General features: G+C 32.0%; 1 protein-coding gene across 1 annotated transcript; it reads right to left on the bottom strand.

Moving 5' to 3' along the window:
* Nucleotides 1-290: 290 nt before the first annotated feature.
* On the bottom strand, nucleotides 291-6,977 carry LOC111637487 (LIM domain only protein 3-like). Its single transcript, XM_023382993.1, has 4 exons — nucleotides 6,660-6,977; nucleotides 1,845-2,115; nucleotides 927-1,052; nucleotides 291-825 (listed from the first exon to the last, which is right to left on the bottom strand). The coding sequence occupies exons 2-4, from the start codon at nucleotides 2,102-2,104 to the stop codon at nucleotides 618-620; spliced, it is 594 nt and encodes a 197-aa protein (XP_023238761.1). The 5' UTR covers nucleotides 2,105-2,115; nucleotides 6,660-6,977; the 3' UTR covers nucleotides 291-617.
* Between the last annotated feature and the right edge of the window lie 6,883 nt (nucleotides 6,978-13,860).

Genomic DNA, 13,860 nt, shown 5'->3' with positions numbered 1-13,860 from the left:
AAAATAAATCAGCGAATATTTAGTTTGGTCATAAAACAAGCTAATACGTGTATTTTTACGAGATTTACTCGACTGCTTCCACTATTGCAAAGCGAGGACATCAAACGACTATAAGATATTATTCAATTTAAACTCGACTTTTATATGATTGTCCTTACGTTGTATGAGATCTTTGACATAAATTGCATCGTATTATACGATAACTTAAACATAAAATATTAAATTTTAAGACGTTTAGACGAACGTAAATTATAAAAAAAAAAATCAAAAATTCAACAGAAAATATCAAGTAATTTTGAACGGAAAAATTTATTGTTTACAATATAAATACAGTCTCTAGAAGTAGTTTAAGCTAAACACTTTTTTTTTTATCTGGTTGCTTTTTTTTGGTTTCTTTTAAATATAGAGAAAATTACAGACAAAAATCACATAGAAACCAGATGATTACTTCTACTGTTGTTTTTTTTTTTTTGTTTTCAGTCCATATGACTTACTTGTATAGTCCATGAATGGGTACAAGTCCATCCCAATTCATCTTGGCCTAGAACTAGTTCCTGGGCAAAAGAAACACTACCCGAAAATGCGATATTCCTGTATATTTTTTTTTAATTGTATTTTTACCGTCCATCGTATGGTGAATCTCCACTTCCATATCCACTCGATCTGTCGTCTCTTATACCACCTTCCAGCTCCTGGGTTTGTCGCTTTAGATGAGCTAAATTGTTATAAGTGTATGGCATGGCAGCAAAGAGCAATCTCTCTTCGTAGTCGTACTCGCACAAGATTTTATTATCGTATAAATAAAATCTGTCGCCGATGCAAAACCTGTTGACGGAATTAAAATCAGTTAGGAAGGGAAAAAAAATTTTCTTAAAAAATAAAATGCCAAAATTTTTTAGAGAAATTCTGCTGTAATTGAGGAGTACCTGTGGTTGCATTGCTGACAAGCAAAGCATTCTAAATGATAAACGTTTCCTCGAGCCCTCATGACCATTTCAAAGGCTGGAATTGTTTTGTTGCAAGCTGAACAAAGGCCTGTTGTGCCAAAGAGTCTGGAAATATGCTTTGCATTTTACAAACCTGTCGAAAATCAAGGAATTTTTCTATTAGATTGCCACCTGTACTGGATCTCTTACTTCTGAGGGAAGTAACTTAGAGAAATTATTTCTGTTTTGTTTTTGTTTTTCGTTACTTAAAATTCAAATATTTAGGCAAACTTTAAAGACTTAAAACATGTTTTTTTTTAGGATTTAAAGGCGCGATTTTTTTTAATTAGAAGTGTTTGTACTTAAAGTTTAAAGGGGGGTATTTCAGAGATGTTTGTGCTTAAAGGTATTTAGAGTTATAAATAAATAAAATAATTAAATAAAAACATAAAAGTATGCTAATTTTTTTTACGTGAAGAAGAATTATTTGCCTGTATTTTGTGTAAAGTAAAGGAAGCAAAATTAATTTAAAAAATAAACAAAAAAGCTGAAAATTAGAACAGTAAACGCGAAATAAAAGCTAATTCAATAGAAGAAAATAAAATTTAGCAGAAAATTATTCATAAAAATTAGAAAAAGTAGAAAGATTACCATAATTTACAAGCTATAAAATTAAAAACAACGTAATACACTCGTACAAAATTATTATAGCATACATTTCTTGTGTATTAAAAGCAAAGAATACTGTAAGAAAATTTGCTTTATTTAATAAGAAAACAAAGTTTTAAATACACTTTCCTTTAATAGAAGAAAAAAGTTTAAGTAGAAGCCAACAATAACCAATATATACGCCCTGTACCCTGTATACAGCACGTAAAGGTGGCAATCCCAACAAGAGCACCTGTAGATAGCACTCACCTGAGGTAGTCTCTCTTACATAGAATGAGATTGGCCTTTGTGAATAGAGTCGATCCCACTTCTCCGAGTCTGCAGTCGCAGCAGGCACACTTGAGACAATCTTCGTGCCATAACTGATCCAGTGCCTTCAATAAGTACCTTTCACGAATTGGCTTCTGACATCCTGAACATTCTGGTCCACGAGTTGCAGAAGGGATGTTATCTGTATTACTAGTAGCTTGTATCGTAGAAGTCCGGTGAGTCTGAGCAGTTACTTCCATTTTTATTTAAACTGAAAGTATATAAATTCATTTTCTGAATTGTCCATTTATAAAAATGAAAAAAAAAGAATATTTATATGTAAATTCGAGCGCGCGGCTTATAACAATGCAATTGACAGAGAATTTACGTCCGTTCATGCGACTTAAGACTTTTAATCTATAGAATTTTATAATCTTTAATAAAATTAATAAAGATCCAAGCAAATTCCAGTCATTTTTTTCCGCTTAAATAGCTAAAATTTCACCTCCTCCGACTAAATTTCAACATAAAAGTTTTAAGCTTCCCATTAAAACTAAGCTACTTCTAAGTGAATTTATGTAAATCTGTTAATCTTCACGCAGTTAATTTAATCGATTTCGGGATATTTAACCAATTAATTCGTTTTTAAACAAAAATTTTTATTAAAATATTGAATAAATCCACCAATTTTCAAGCCTCTCCCTCTAGAAACGACAAATTATCAATACCAGAAAAAAAAATTACTCCTCTCTATTCGATAAACTTTAAAACCGTATCAAAAACAAAGAAAATTAATAAGAAAATCTACAAATATTCCAAAGAAAAAATAAAAAAAAAAATACAAATTTACTAAGTAAATTTGCCCAATTTAATCCCGTCATCGACTTCCTGCAACTCGCATGTAACAAGCTACACCAGTTAAACAAAGTTATCATTATTATTAATTTTTCTCTCTCATTTTTTAAATAAATTAACCCAACCANAAATGGCACGCGCCTAATAAAAAAAAATTATGTAAATAAAAACTAGAAAAGGAGAGGAAAAAAATAATATTTTATAATTAAAGTAATGATGATGACGATAATAATAATATAAATAGAGAAATTCTTGGAAAGAAACAGATCAAACAATAGTAAATTGACATGTAACAAGCTACACCAGTTAAACAAAGTTATCATTATTATTAATTTTTCTCTCTCATTTTTTAAATAAATTAACCCAACCAAAGTTTAAAATAAAAAAAAAACTATATATAGATGATTCCGCCCATCAAATTGGGCGGATCCTCGAGTTATTCGATTATTTAATTATTTAAGAAAAACTAAAAAAAAAAAAAAATCAAGAAAATTTCTACGTATGTGAGAACAGTTTAAATTACTCGGTATCATAAATTATCTTTCTGAAACTTGCCATTATCGATTCATACCAAGGATGAAAAAACTGAGGGGTGGTTTGAAAATAAAAGAAGATTTAGGAAAAAAAAAGAGGCAAAGATATATTCCACAAAAGGCATAATTAACGTTAAATCACTCTTGAGAAACGATCTAAATTTCGAACCGTTTCCTCATTTACAAATTGTCCAATTCTCCATTAATTTCTTCCATTATGTAAAGTCCTGGCTCCTAAAAAAGGGGGGAAAGAAACAGAAAGTAAATGAAGAAAAGCAGTAAAAAAAATTATATAATTTGCCTTTCAATCCCATTCGGTATTCAAGAATCCATTTGTGTGTCGAGTTCTTAAAAAAAATGTAACGGAAAAAAAAGGAAAGAAATTCCTTTTTTTTTTTTTTGTTTTCTCTCCTTCTAAAAAATCGGATTAACAGATTAAAAGATTTAATTCGTGTTTAATAAATTTATTTAAGTATTTTTTTTTTCTTTTTTTAAATTATAACACTCGGATATTTATTTTAATTCATTTTAAGGCGTTAAAATTCATTTATAATCGAGTAAAATCGGCCGGCGACGAGAATTTTATCACCTTTCTGTTTAAGTTTAAACGGAGAAAAAGTATAATAAATATCAAAATTTTAGACTTTTCCGGAAGTATTTCTGTTCTTTTCTTTGAAAAAAAGGAGAAAAAATAGTTTCGCATCATTGGAAAAGTACCAATTCGACGAGTATCTCTTCTCGAAACTAGTGGATCTAACGAGCTGATTGTCGTTCTAGTCGCGTAATTTGCTCCGTCCAAAAGTTAAAAATAAAAATAGAAAAAAATAAAATGTTTCTTGATGGTGCTACAACTCTTCCCGAAACAAAACAACAATCAACTATCGATTCCACAAAGTCATAACCGGTTATTAATATACCGTAACGATACAGAGAAACTTTTTTAGTAGCTTCAACTTCCATCACAGAACTCATCATTTCAGTAGATAAAACCGGGCCGAATCCCGGCATTTTTGGGAGTTAAAAACTCCTCAAATTTGCTAAATTTGATCGGTTTTACGTGCGGACGGCATAATTAAACATTCTGGCGATTTCCGAATTAAATTAGGATCCAGAAATCCCGAAAAAAACCATCCAAAAAAATAAAAGAGCTCTTCAAGAAGCGCTACCTCGGTAATTTCGGAGTTAAAATCTCCTCCGCCCAATGTAACATTAATGTTTAAAAACTATCGAGTTGCTTTTAAAAATGCTAATCGATTGAAAGATTTAGAGAAGGGGGATAGAAGTCGAAGGGGGCAGAAGAAAGTGTAGGAAAGAAGGGAGAAGCGGCCATTATGGTGTTATTTTTCGTCTTGGTAATTAGATTAAGTCGTTTAGAGAGAGAAGCTGGATACTTCTACAAACAGACAAGTTAAAGCTTATTGCATTACCGATCGATGATCGATCGAGAATATATGTAATACAAAATTATCTCCTGGGAGTGATGACGTTATGCCTCTGTAACAATTTCGCACTCGGTGCCATTGTTTCTCCTTACCAATTTCCATTTTATCCTCAACTGAAAAGGAAAATGTTAAAATTGAAAAGTGTGGATCTCAATTCGCTTTCGGATCCATCCAGAATTTCTATAAGATAGAAAACTTGGCTTCAGAAGGATTTTTTCCCTTTTTTTTAGAGGCGAAAGTGCTGATAATTAACAACTATTTTGGTGATATTTTGAGTTACCCCACCCAAAAAAAAGGCTCCGCAAAATTCAATCTACGGGACTTCAGGGGGAATTATTAATGGTTCTGGTAGTAAATGATTTATTTTGATTTTTCAGTGATTTTTTTTAGAAATTGATGGCAGTTCAGAGGAGCGAGAGATCAAGATATTCCTCTACGCCATTGATAAGAGTTTACTATTAAAAATCTACTTTAGATCTATCAATGGCGCTTCAAAGCATATAACGAGACGACATAAAAGAATAAAAAAAAAGTATTTTATAACGATTCTAAGAAGGTAGAAAATGTTAAAAAGTGCATTTATCTACGCAGAATACTTGCCTATTATTAATTTAAATCGGTTCTTTTAATCAGGATTTCAAATTAGACCACAAGAATTATTTAAATTTGGGTGGAAATTGTTAATAAATAAATTAATTCGAAATTTTTAAATAAATTGTAAAAAAGTGATAAATAAATAAATAATAAATGCAATTAAAACATAATTTTTGGTCTTTTTAACGAGAGAAACATAAAAAAATTCGAATTAGAGTAGGTGATACGAAGGATCAAAATGATCAAAATCCAAAAATGGCACGCGCCTAATAAAAAAAAATTATGTAAATAAAAACTAGAAAAGGAGAGGAAAAAAATAATATTTTATAATTAAAGTAATGATGATGACGATAATAATAATATAAATAGAGAAATTCTTGGAAAGAAACAGATCAAACAATAGTAAATTGAATTAGGGTGTATGTGCGCTTCTGGCTTCAACTGTGTAGCCCCACAACTCACTAACAAGAGGTTTGTCAGCGACAAAATGCAAGTCAGCTATTGCCGACTAAAAGCAGAGAGCAGAAACGGGGTGCTCTCTTAAGTGCAGCGAATACAGGCTACTTCACAAGCATCCAACTCGAGACACGACGTCACTTCAAATGCGGCTTGTGCTGCGGTCGGAGCTGAGTGAGGGGATGGCGTAAATTGCATTAGTATCACTAATGGAGACATCTCGTTAAATGCGGAGCTGGGCACTAGTGGATCGGTTGCCTTGGTAACCGTTAGAAGTGGGGGGCAACAGAATCGAGCGGACTATAGGTGAGTGCCGCTTGCACTTTGCTAAGGCTAGCTGTGGGAATTGTGAAGTTAATTGGACTGGCTGTGTCACCAACTTTTACCTTTTCATCCTCTACTCTACTCCCCCCTTCTCGTTTCTGCTTCTTTTTGGCTTATTTCTAAATATTTATACGAATTTTTCCACTCGCGATTTTCGATATTTTCGCGTTGCAATGGGTGGAATCACGATTGGAACCTATACGATCGTGCCCGAAATTTCGCCTATTTTTCACCAAAACCTGCAAAAAAAATCGATTAACGCATTGCTTATTCGAAGAATTTTCGAAAAAAAAACTCGTCGATAGATTCTAATTACGTCATTCTCGTTAAATCTGACATAAAATGGCGTTAATGAGAGGAAAAACGAGATGAGGAATCGCTCTTCACGCAGAAATCTTCCCGTTCCTAACGTATGCCCCTATCGAATTTTAAAATATATTTCTCCTTCGATTCAATGTCATACGATAACGTAATTTCGATACAGGACCTTTCCGATAAAAGACACACACATAAAAACATAACAAACAAACAAAAATATTATTTGTAAACGTACAAAAATGGCGGATGGTTATTTTTAATATCGGAAAAATTGGATAAAAATATCTACTCACTTTTAACCTTTATCGATGAATTGTCAGTAGAAGCGATATCAATACTCCATGATTGACACTAAACAATCCATCCGCTAACCGTGTCCCAGTTGTTGCCAAAATGCATCTATAGCCATCCTGTAATTTTACAATTTTTCCCTATTTTACACGACTGTACGTCTTAAACAATAATTCATAATCCAAAATGGATCACGGGCTTTAAACCAGAGATAAAAAATAACAGGATATATATTTATATATATATTTTTTTCAATCACGGAAGATCAAACGTCGTCTTTCCCTTCTCCACTTCTACATCTAAGTACGTCACTAGCTCGTCTTCGTCATATAACGGGAAGCCAACTCGACTGAGCATGCCTCTATAAACGTCACGCCGATGACGTCAGCCACGTGATCGTGACGAAACGAGATGACAGTTCCGGCAAACTTGATGACGTCACGCAAACATGGCCGACTGATCGATTTCGTTTTGGGGTCAAGTTTTTTTTTTATGTTTTGTTTTGTTTTCAGTTTCGATTTTATTGTGTCACAAGGACTCTTTTATTATTGTTTTAATTCTGATATTTTTGTAATTTAATTTATTTTTCATTTAAAAAAGAATATGATTTACAGTAAATGGAATTTGTTAAATTGTTTTTGAATAGTAAAAAAAAAACCTAATTTTGTAAGTTTTCTTCTTTTGATACATTGTTTACAACTGTTTGTTTGCTTTATAAAATAATAAAAAAAAGTATCGAAGTAGTTTAATAATTAATTCTTTTATACTGGAAGATAAAAAAATTAATTAATCGACAAAATAATAATTTCATATTTTAACATTTTTTCGCTTTCTACTATAAATTACAATTCATTTTCTATCATTTTACAACCCCTCTACCTTGCATAAGTATACATTTTATCATTAATCTTACATTAAGCACTATATAATTAACATTATAGCCTTCGGCATTGAATTTAATTACCATTTTTCGATTATGGCACCCTCATTATCACTTCTATGTGTCCACACTCCTCTACTGAATCACGCATAACTCTTTCAGAAAGAATAAAAAATATATATAATAAATGCCAACTTTTACATCTCTTAATTTCCTTTTAAGATATTAAATTATAATTTTTTTAATATATTTTTTTTCAAGATGGCTTCGATTTTATAGTTTTACTCTTCACTGACTTGTATCTATTTCATGAACTATAAACCGATAACCCACAGAAATTTTTCATGGGCGGTGTGTCCTGAATATGTCGGGCCCTTCCTTTACCGCCTGATCACTCCCACTGTGGGCCTGGACTAAATGGTTCCGTGGGATTCGGCAACGCAACATGTGTGCGCTCTGCCAAGGGGAAATGCCTCCCAGGATGGCATTTTCTATGGAAAACTGTCCCCTATTTACGTGAAGAAAACCGGGAAAATCCACGGAATCAGGCACACGAACCCGAGTCTAACTAACCACCATATTTATGGCCTAACCCGTGATGGGTATGATTAAAAGGGCCCTCTTTAATGCCCGTAGGAAAGAGCAAAAAAAAAAAAATCCACGCTTTGGAATTGGAAACCAAATTTTAAATTATATTTATTTAATGACATAACAAATGGCTCCAAACTCAGTTTTAAATGTTTTTGTTGGGAAAGTTAAGCAACTCGTTTCTGAATTTTTAACTGTGTATTTCATATAGACCGATTATACATAGAAATTGANATCACGTGATTAATTACTTACATTAACGGACAGAATCATAATTATGGAACCCAATATTTTTTCGTTAATTATGAGGAATGTAGTCCTTAAGGATATTTTAGCTGTGTAATATTTTAGATGATTTATAATAATTGTTTTATGGGAACTGTGGTTTGTTTCATAATAAAGCAATCGAAGGGCTACACTTCTTGCTCTTCTGCCCTCATAAACAATAGGAGGTGACATTTAAGACTTACAACTAATCAACAAGCTTTTCAGCAGCATCTGGACTTTGTTTCGCTCCTACACTTGATTGTTCCTTTGATAAACAGCTCGTCCCTTAATATAATTAAGCGAATTAAAATTAATTTGTAAAGCTATAATAACATTTAATTATTTTTATTTAATTATAATAAAATTATATCGTTTACTCGTTAAGTAATTAATTTATATATTTATAAAAATAATAAAAGAAAAAAAAAATAATGTGATAACAACACACTAGTTACAATACCTTCCACAGCGCCATCCGGTGATGATTTAGATAACTGTTTTTTTTTTTCTTTCTTTAAAAAATTGTTTTAAATTAAAATTATTTTATTCAATTACTTAAAACTTTACAAAGATTAACTTATAATTAGTTTAATTTGTATTTTATCATAAATTACAGCCGTATTTTTGTACTTTTAAGAGTAAAACCGTAAGTTTATTGTAAGTGTTTCACCAGTTTGGTTCGTTGGTGAAGCCTTCCCCCCAAAAAAATAAATAAAAAAAAATTGGGGTGGGCATTCCGACATGCAAACCGCGTTAAATCATAAAGTTTTAACAGGCAAAAACCACGTGGAACCTTATCCAGGAGGGGCTTTCAACTGCAAATGCTTTGGACTTCAGCAAAAGGAGCGTTGAAATGATTGCACTTTCCAAAATGTCACGTGATACAAACACTAATGGAGCACTTTGCCAAATCTATGGCTAACATTTAACTGTAGGTTACAGTTTAAGTGTGTATATAGTTTATACCTCTTCTAACAGTTCAAACTCCTAAAGTAAACGTCTTTCGAAACTTCCCCAAGAGGATAGGAAAGCTTTTAAAGCTCATGAATTTTTCTGTTGACCGCGACACGACTTTTCTTTTTTTCTTTTTTTATTTTTTGGATTGACCAATGAGACATATATATATATACACACACGTTACACATAAACCATTTAAAATATATATTATTTAAATGATATTATTTTTTTTTTGGTTGTTTACCTCATCTTTGGAACGCCATGTTTTATTTTTGTTTTTTTTTTTTTTAAAGGAAAATTTTCTAAAATTTATAGAAATTAGTTTGAATTTTTCAATGGAGTATTAAATTTTTTAAAAGAAAAAGTTTTGAGTGACAATACACAGACAAAAATACAGAAAATATCGTATTTTTTAAAGTGATATTTAAATTTTATGTCTATAAAATTGTAACGGTTATCTGTATTTGAAATTGATAATAATGCGTTAATTGGTCAAGTGGTTGTCACTTACAAGTATTTCTCTCATCTAATTGGTTCGTAAATTTTTAAAAAATAGATGCATTAGTGTTCGTGTCACGTGGTACATTTTTTGGAAGCATCACGTGATATGAGCACTAATGGACTTTATATAAACACAATTTATGGAATTTTTGGCAAGTTAAACACCTTTTTTCGTTATTTTTATATAAATATTATCGTTTTATAAGTAATTTTTATATACAGTAATCTATTTTGCTGTATTCCCCAACGTATGTGTTTATTGGTACGTATTTTCTCTAGATTTTTTTTAAAATGAAAACGTGTATAAGCTTAGAATATTCTTAAAGAAATGTGTATCGAATGCCTCCTCTAAAGGAAAACCACGTAACAATAGATTAGCAATGCTAATGGATATAATATTCTGACAATCAATATTCTCTATGGATACACATCAGCATAGTCGCTCTCGCTAAATACCTTATCAGTGTCGGTAGGATATCGACATTACACAACCATTCCAAGAATAATATGACACATATTACCTTTTCTAACAGTTATAAAAGAATATTCATCACCGAATCTAAGTATCCACCTGAAAACAATTTCCGTTTCTCGTTAAAGTATCTTCAGAAAAAATTGTGTATATATATATAAAATACCTCTTCAATTATTCTTTATTTATAACCAATGATTTTAATCTAAAGTAGAATTTCGAGCTACTAAACTGGTGTACAATTTTTTTTTAAGTTTCTATATTATTTGGATGGACAAGAGAGTGGGAAGCAGCCAATATTACCGAGAGTGACAATAGAAATGAGGCAACTGTCGCACAGGACTTGACATCTGTACAGATATGACGCTATGTTGGTCAGATGGAGAGTGACGGGTAAGCCTTGCTAAAAGCACTGTCCATTACCCTGTGGTACCCGGACCTGTATACTAGAGCCTCTAGGGAACTTCACTAATGGAGTACCATCTTCTAGAGGGTTACTCTCCCCCCTTCCATCAGAACAAGCGGAATGGATCATATGTCCGAATCGAAAATAGTGATTACTAGTATTGTCGGTATTCAGTTGGGTTTGCAGATTGATTTTTTTTTTCTCTCCCTCTTTCTCCTCTTTATTTTTCCTCTTAAAAAAAAAGAAATCTATTTTATGATATAGTTAAATTTATCTTGTACCTCAGATTACTCTTCCCTCCCCCCTATTTTTTTTATATTTTTTATTGTCAATATTTCCTCGTCTCGTCTGTCATTCTTCCTCCTTTTATAAATTAATTTTACTCCCGAAACGGTGGATGGATCTTTCAAGTTTATAATAATTTAAATTCTCTCGGTGGTCCTTTACATCCACTTTTTATCCATTAGAACGATCTTTTCTTCTACTTGGCTGTACATCTTCATTTTTCTGTCGACTCTGTCCATTCGAAGATGGATAAAAGGGTAATAAATCTGAAAATTGTCGCTTCATATGAAACATTTTCTTGACTTTATTCTATTTTATATAAGTTTAAAATATTTTTAGAATCGTGGTTTAAACATTTTTTTTTGTTTTTTGGATTTATTTATTTAATTTTTAAATTTGAAATTTATCGGGTTTAAATCTGTAATATTATTTGAACTTTATAAATTATCAGTTTAAACTGTAACTTGATCGTCTTCATTACGTATCGATTGTCTATTGTAATGATCTCTCAAATGTTAATAATTTATCAAATTTCGTGATATTCGATCCTGTAAAAGAATTTTTAAAAAATTTCACAGTTGAGTTTTATATATTTTTAAGCTAATAATTTGCTCCTTTCTAACCATCCATTCAGAAAACCTAGCTATACTTTAATAGATTTGACCCTATTACGTGGAAGGATTTCGGCCCTATTTACCCTTGCGTGGAGGGATTTTGGCCCTATCTGTCTTTACCTACAGGGATTTTGGCCCTATCTATCTTTACATGGAAAGATTTTAGTCCTGCCTAACCATCTATTATAGTACACTTGACCCTGCTAACCACATATCTTCATGCGAGGTCATTCCTGTTTAACTTGCTATTGTAATACAATTTATCAAATTTCATGACAATCAATCCCACAAATAAACTTTTAAAAAAATTTCACAGTTGAGTTTTATATATTTTTAAGCTAATAATTTGCTCCTTTCTAACCATCCATTCAGAAAACCTAGCTATACTTTAATAGATTTGACCCTATTACGTGGAAGGATTTCGGCCCTATTTACCCTTGCGTGGAGGGATTTTGGCCCTATCTGTCTTTACCTACAGGGATTTTGGCCCTATCTATCTTTACATGGAAAGATTTTAGTCCTGCCTAACCATCTATTATAGTACACTTGACCCTGCTAACCACATATCTTCATGCGAGGTCATTCCTGTTTAACTTGCTATTGTAATACAATTTATCAAATTTCATGACAATCAATCCCACAAATAAACTTTTAAAAAAATTTCACAGTTGAGTTTTATATATTTTTAAGCTAATAATTTACTCCTTTTTAATCTTCCATTCAGAAAACCTAGCCTGCTTTAATAGCTTTGGGTATCTACCCTTGCGTGGAAGGGATTTTGACCTATCTAACATCCATTATAGTACACTTGACCTCGCTAACCTCATATCTTCATGTGAGGTCAGCAGGGACCCTCCTAACCTCACATGAAGATAGTAGCCCTGTTTAACTTTCTATGGTAATAAATTTGGTCCTAAATATCTTATCACTAGACATAAATTATAGAAAATTTGAGAAATTATGATCCCATTCAACCTTCCATTTTAATTTGGCCCTATCTAAATTTACATTGGGAATAGTCTGTGTCTTAACTTTCCATTACAGTAAACTTGGACCTAAATAACCTTATACTGAGCTTAATTTACTCCTTATTTATACTTAAATAATAGAAAATTTGCCCTTACCTAACCTAACAATGGAGATAATTTAGCTTACCATTGTAGTCAATTTGACCTTATTTAAACTTAAATGAATATAGTTTAGCTTTATATAACCTTCTATTGTAATAAATTTGATCTTGTCCGATCTTAAATTACAGATAACTTGGCGTTATGTAACCCTGTTGAAGCGAATTTGATCTAAATAAATTTGCCATAATTTTGGGAAAATTTAGTCCTATCAAACCTTTCATTTGGGTTAATTTAACAAAATCTAATTCGTGTTAGAGGTAAGTTTCTCATGCCTAACTTTACATTGAAGATAATTTGAATACGCTATGTCGAGAAAGATTTGTCATTACCTAACCTTGCCACTGAACACCTGTAGTTGGTCATGGGTTCGCATTTCTCCAACGGGTTTTCTTGTAACACTTAAACAGGGGCTAGTTTCCCATAGAAAGTCCTCCCAGGAGGCAGATCATCCACGTGTTGCGTAACCTTACATCGAAGATAATTTGAATTTCTCCAACGCTATATCGAAGAAGCTTTGTCATTACCTAACCTAGCTCTTTGTTTAATTGAATTTGGCCGGGTAGAACATTACGCCGAAGAAGTTTTGGCTAAGTTTACCCATCCATTCAAATATAGGCCATCTTTCTTTCGGTTCTCGACACTGAGCAGAGATAAAAATCGTCTCTTACAAACCATCACTTTAAGTGAAACATCAGTACGAAAGTTAAAATCTTATATTTAAAGACTGGAAAGAGAGGGGAGGAGGGAAAAAATTCGAAATAATAAAGGAGAGAAGAATAAGAGGGGCAAAAAAAAAAATAAAAATAGGCAAGCCATCCATTGTGGCAACTAATATTAACTTTCAGGAGAGATTAATACGGGAAAACACGAATTGATCTTTTATAAAATTTCACAAATACCCTTGATAGAGGGAAATGAAAGACTTAAGCGTAGCTTTGGATGGAAATAGTTGTGTTGACACAAGATGTGATGAAAGTACGAGTGTTATAAAGTCTGTAGGATTCCACTCTCTGATGTTTCCAGGGTGGAAGACACAACAGCTTAATTTCCGTTGCAGAAAAGAAATTGAATGGAACGTGTGACGAACAAAGAAGAATAAACAT

Source organism: Centruroides sculpturatus, unplaced genomic scaffold (genome assembly GCF_000671375.1).
Source record: "Centruroides sculpturatus isolate CEXI.00-Female unplaced genomic scaffold, Cexi_2.0 scaffold53, whole genome shotgun sequence".
Taxonomy (NCBI): domain Eukaryota; kingdom Metazoa; phylum Arthropoda; class Arachnida; order Scorpiones; family Buthidae; genus Centruroides; species Centruroides sculpturatus.
Note: the sequence above shows the minus strand (reverse complement) of the source record. Positions and strands in the feature narration are given on the sequence as shown.

Bases quoted from the DNA above. Each gene is read 5' to 3' on its own strand.
- LOC111637487 (XM_023382993.1), bottom strand. From the start codon at position 2,104: ATGGAAGTAACTGCTCAGACTCACCGGACTTCTACGATACAAGCTACT. The intron at 1,053-1,844 runs GTGAGTGCTATC...GCATATTTCCAG, and splicing joins TGTAAGAGAGACTACCTCAG to ACTCTTTGGCACAACAGGCC. The intron at 826-926 runs GTACTCCTCAAT...TTCCGTCAACAG, and splicing joins TGTCAGCAATGCAACCACAG to GTTTTGCATCGGCGACAGAT.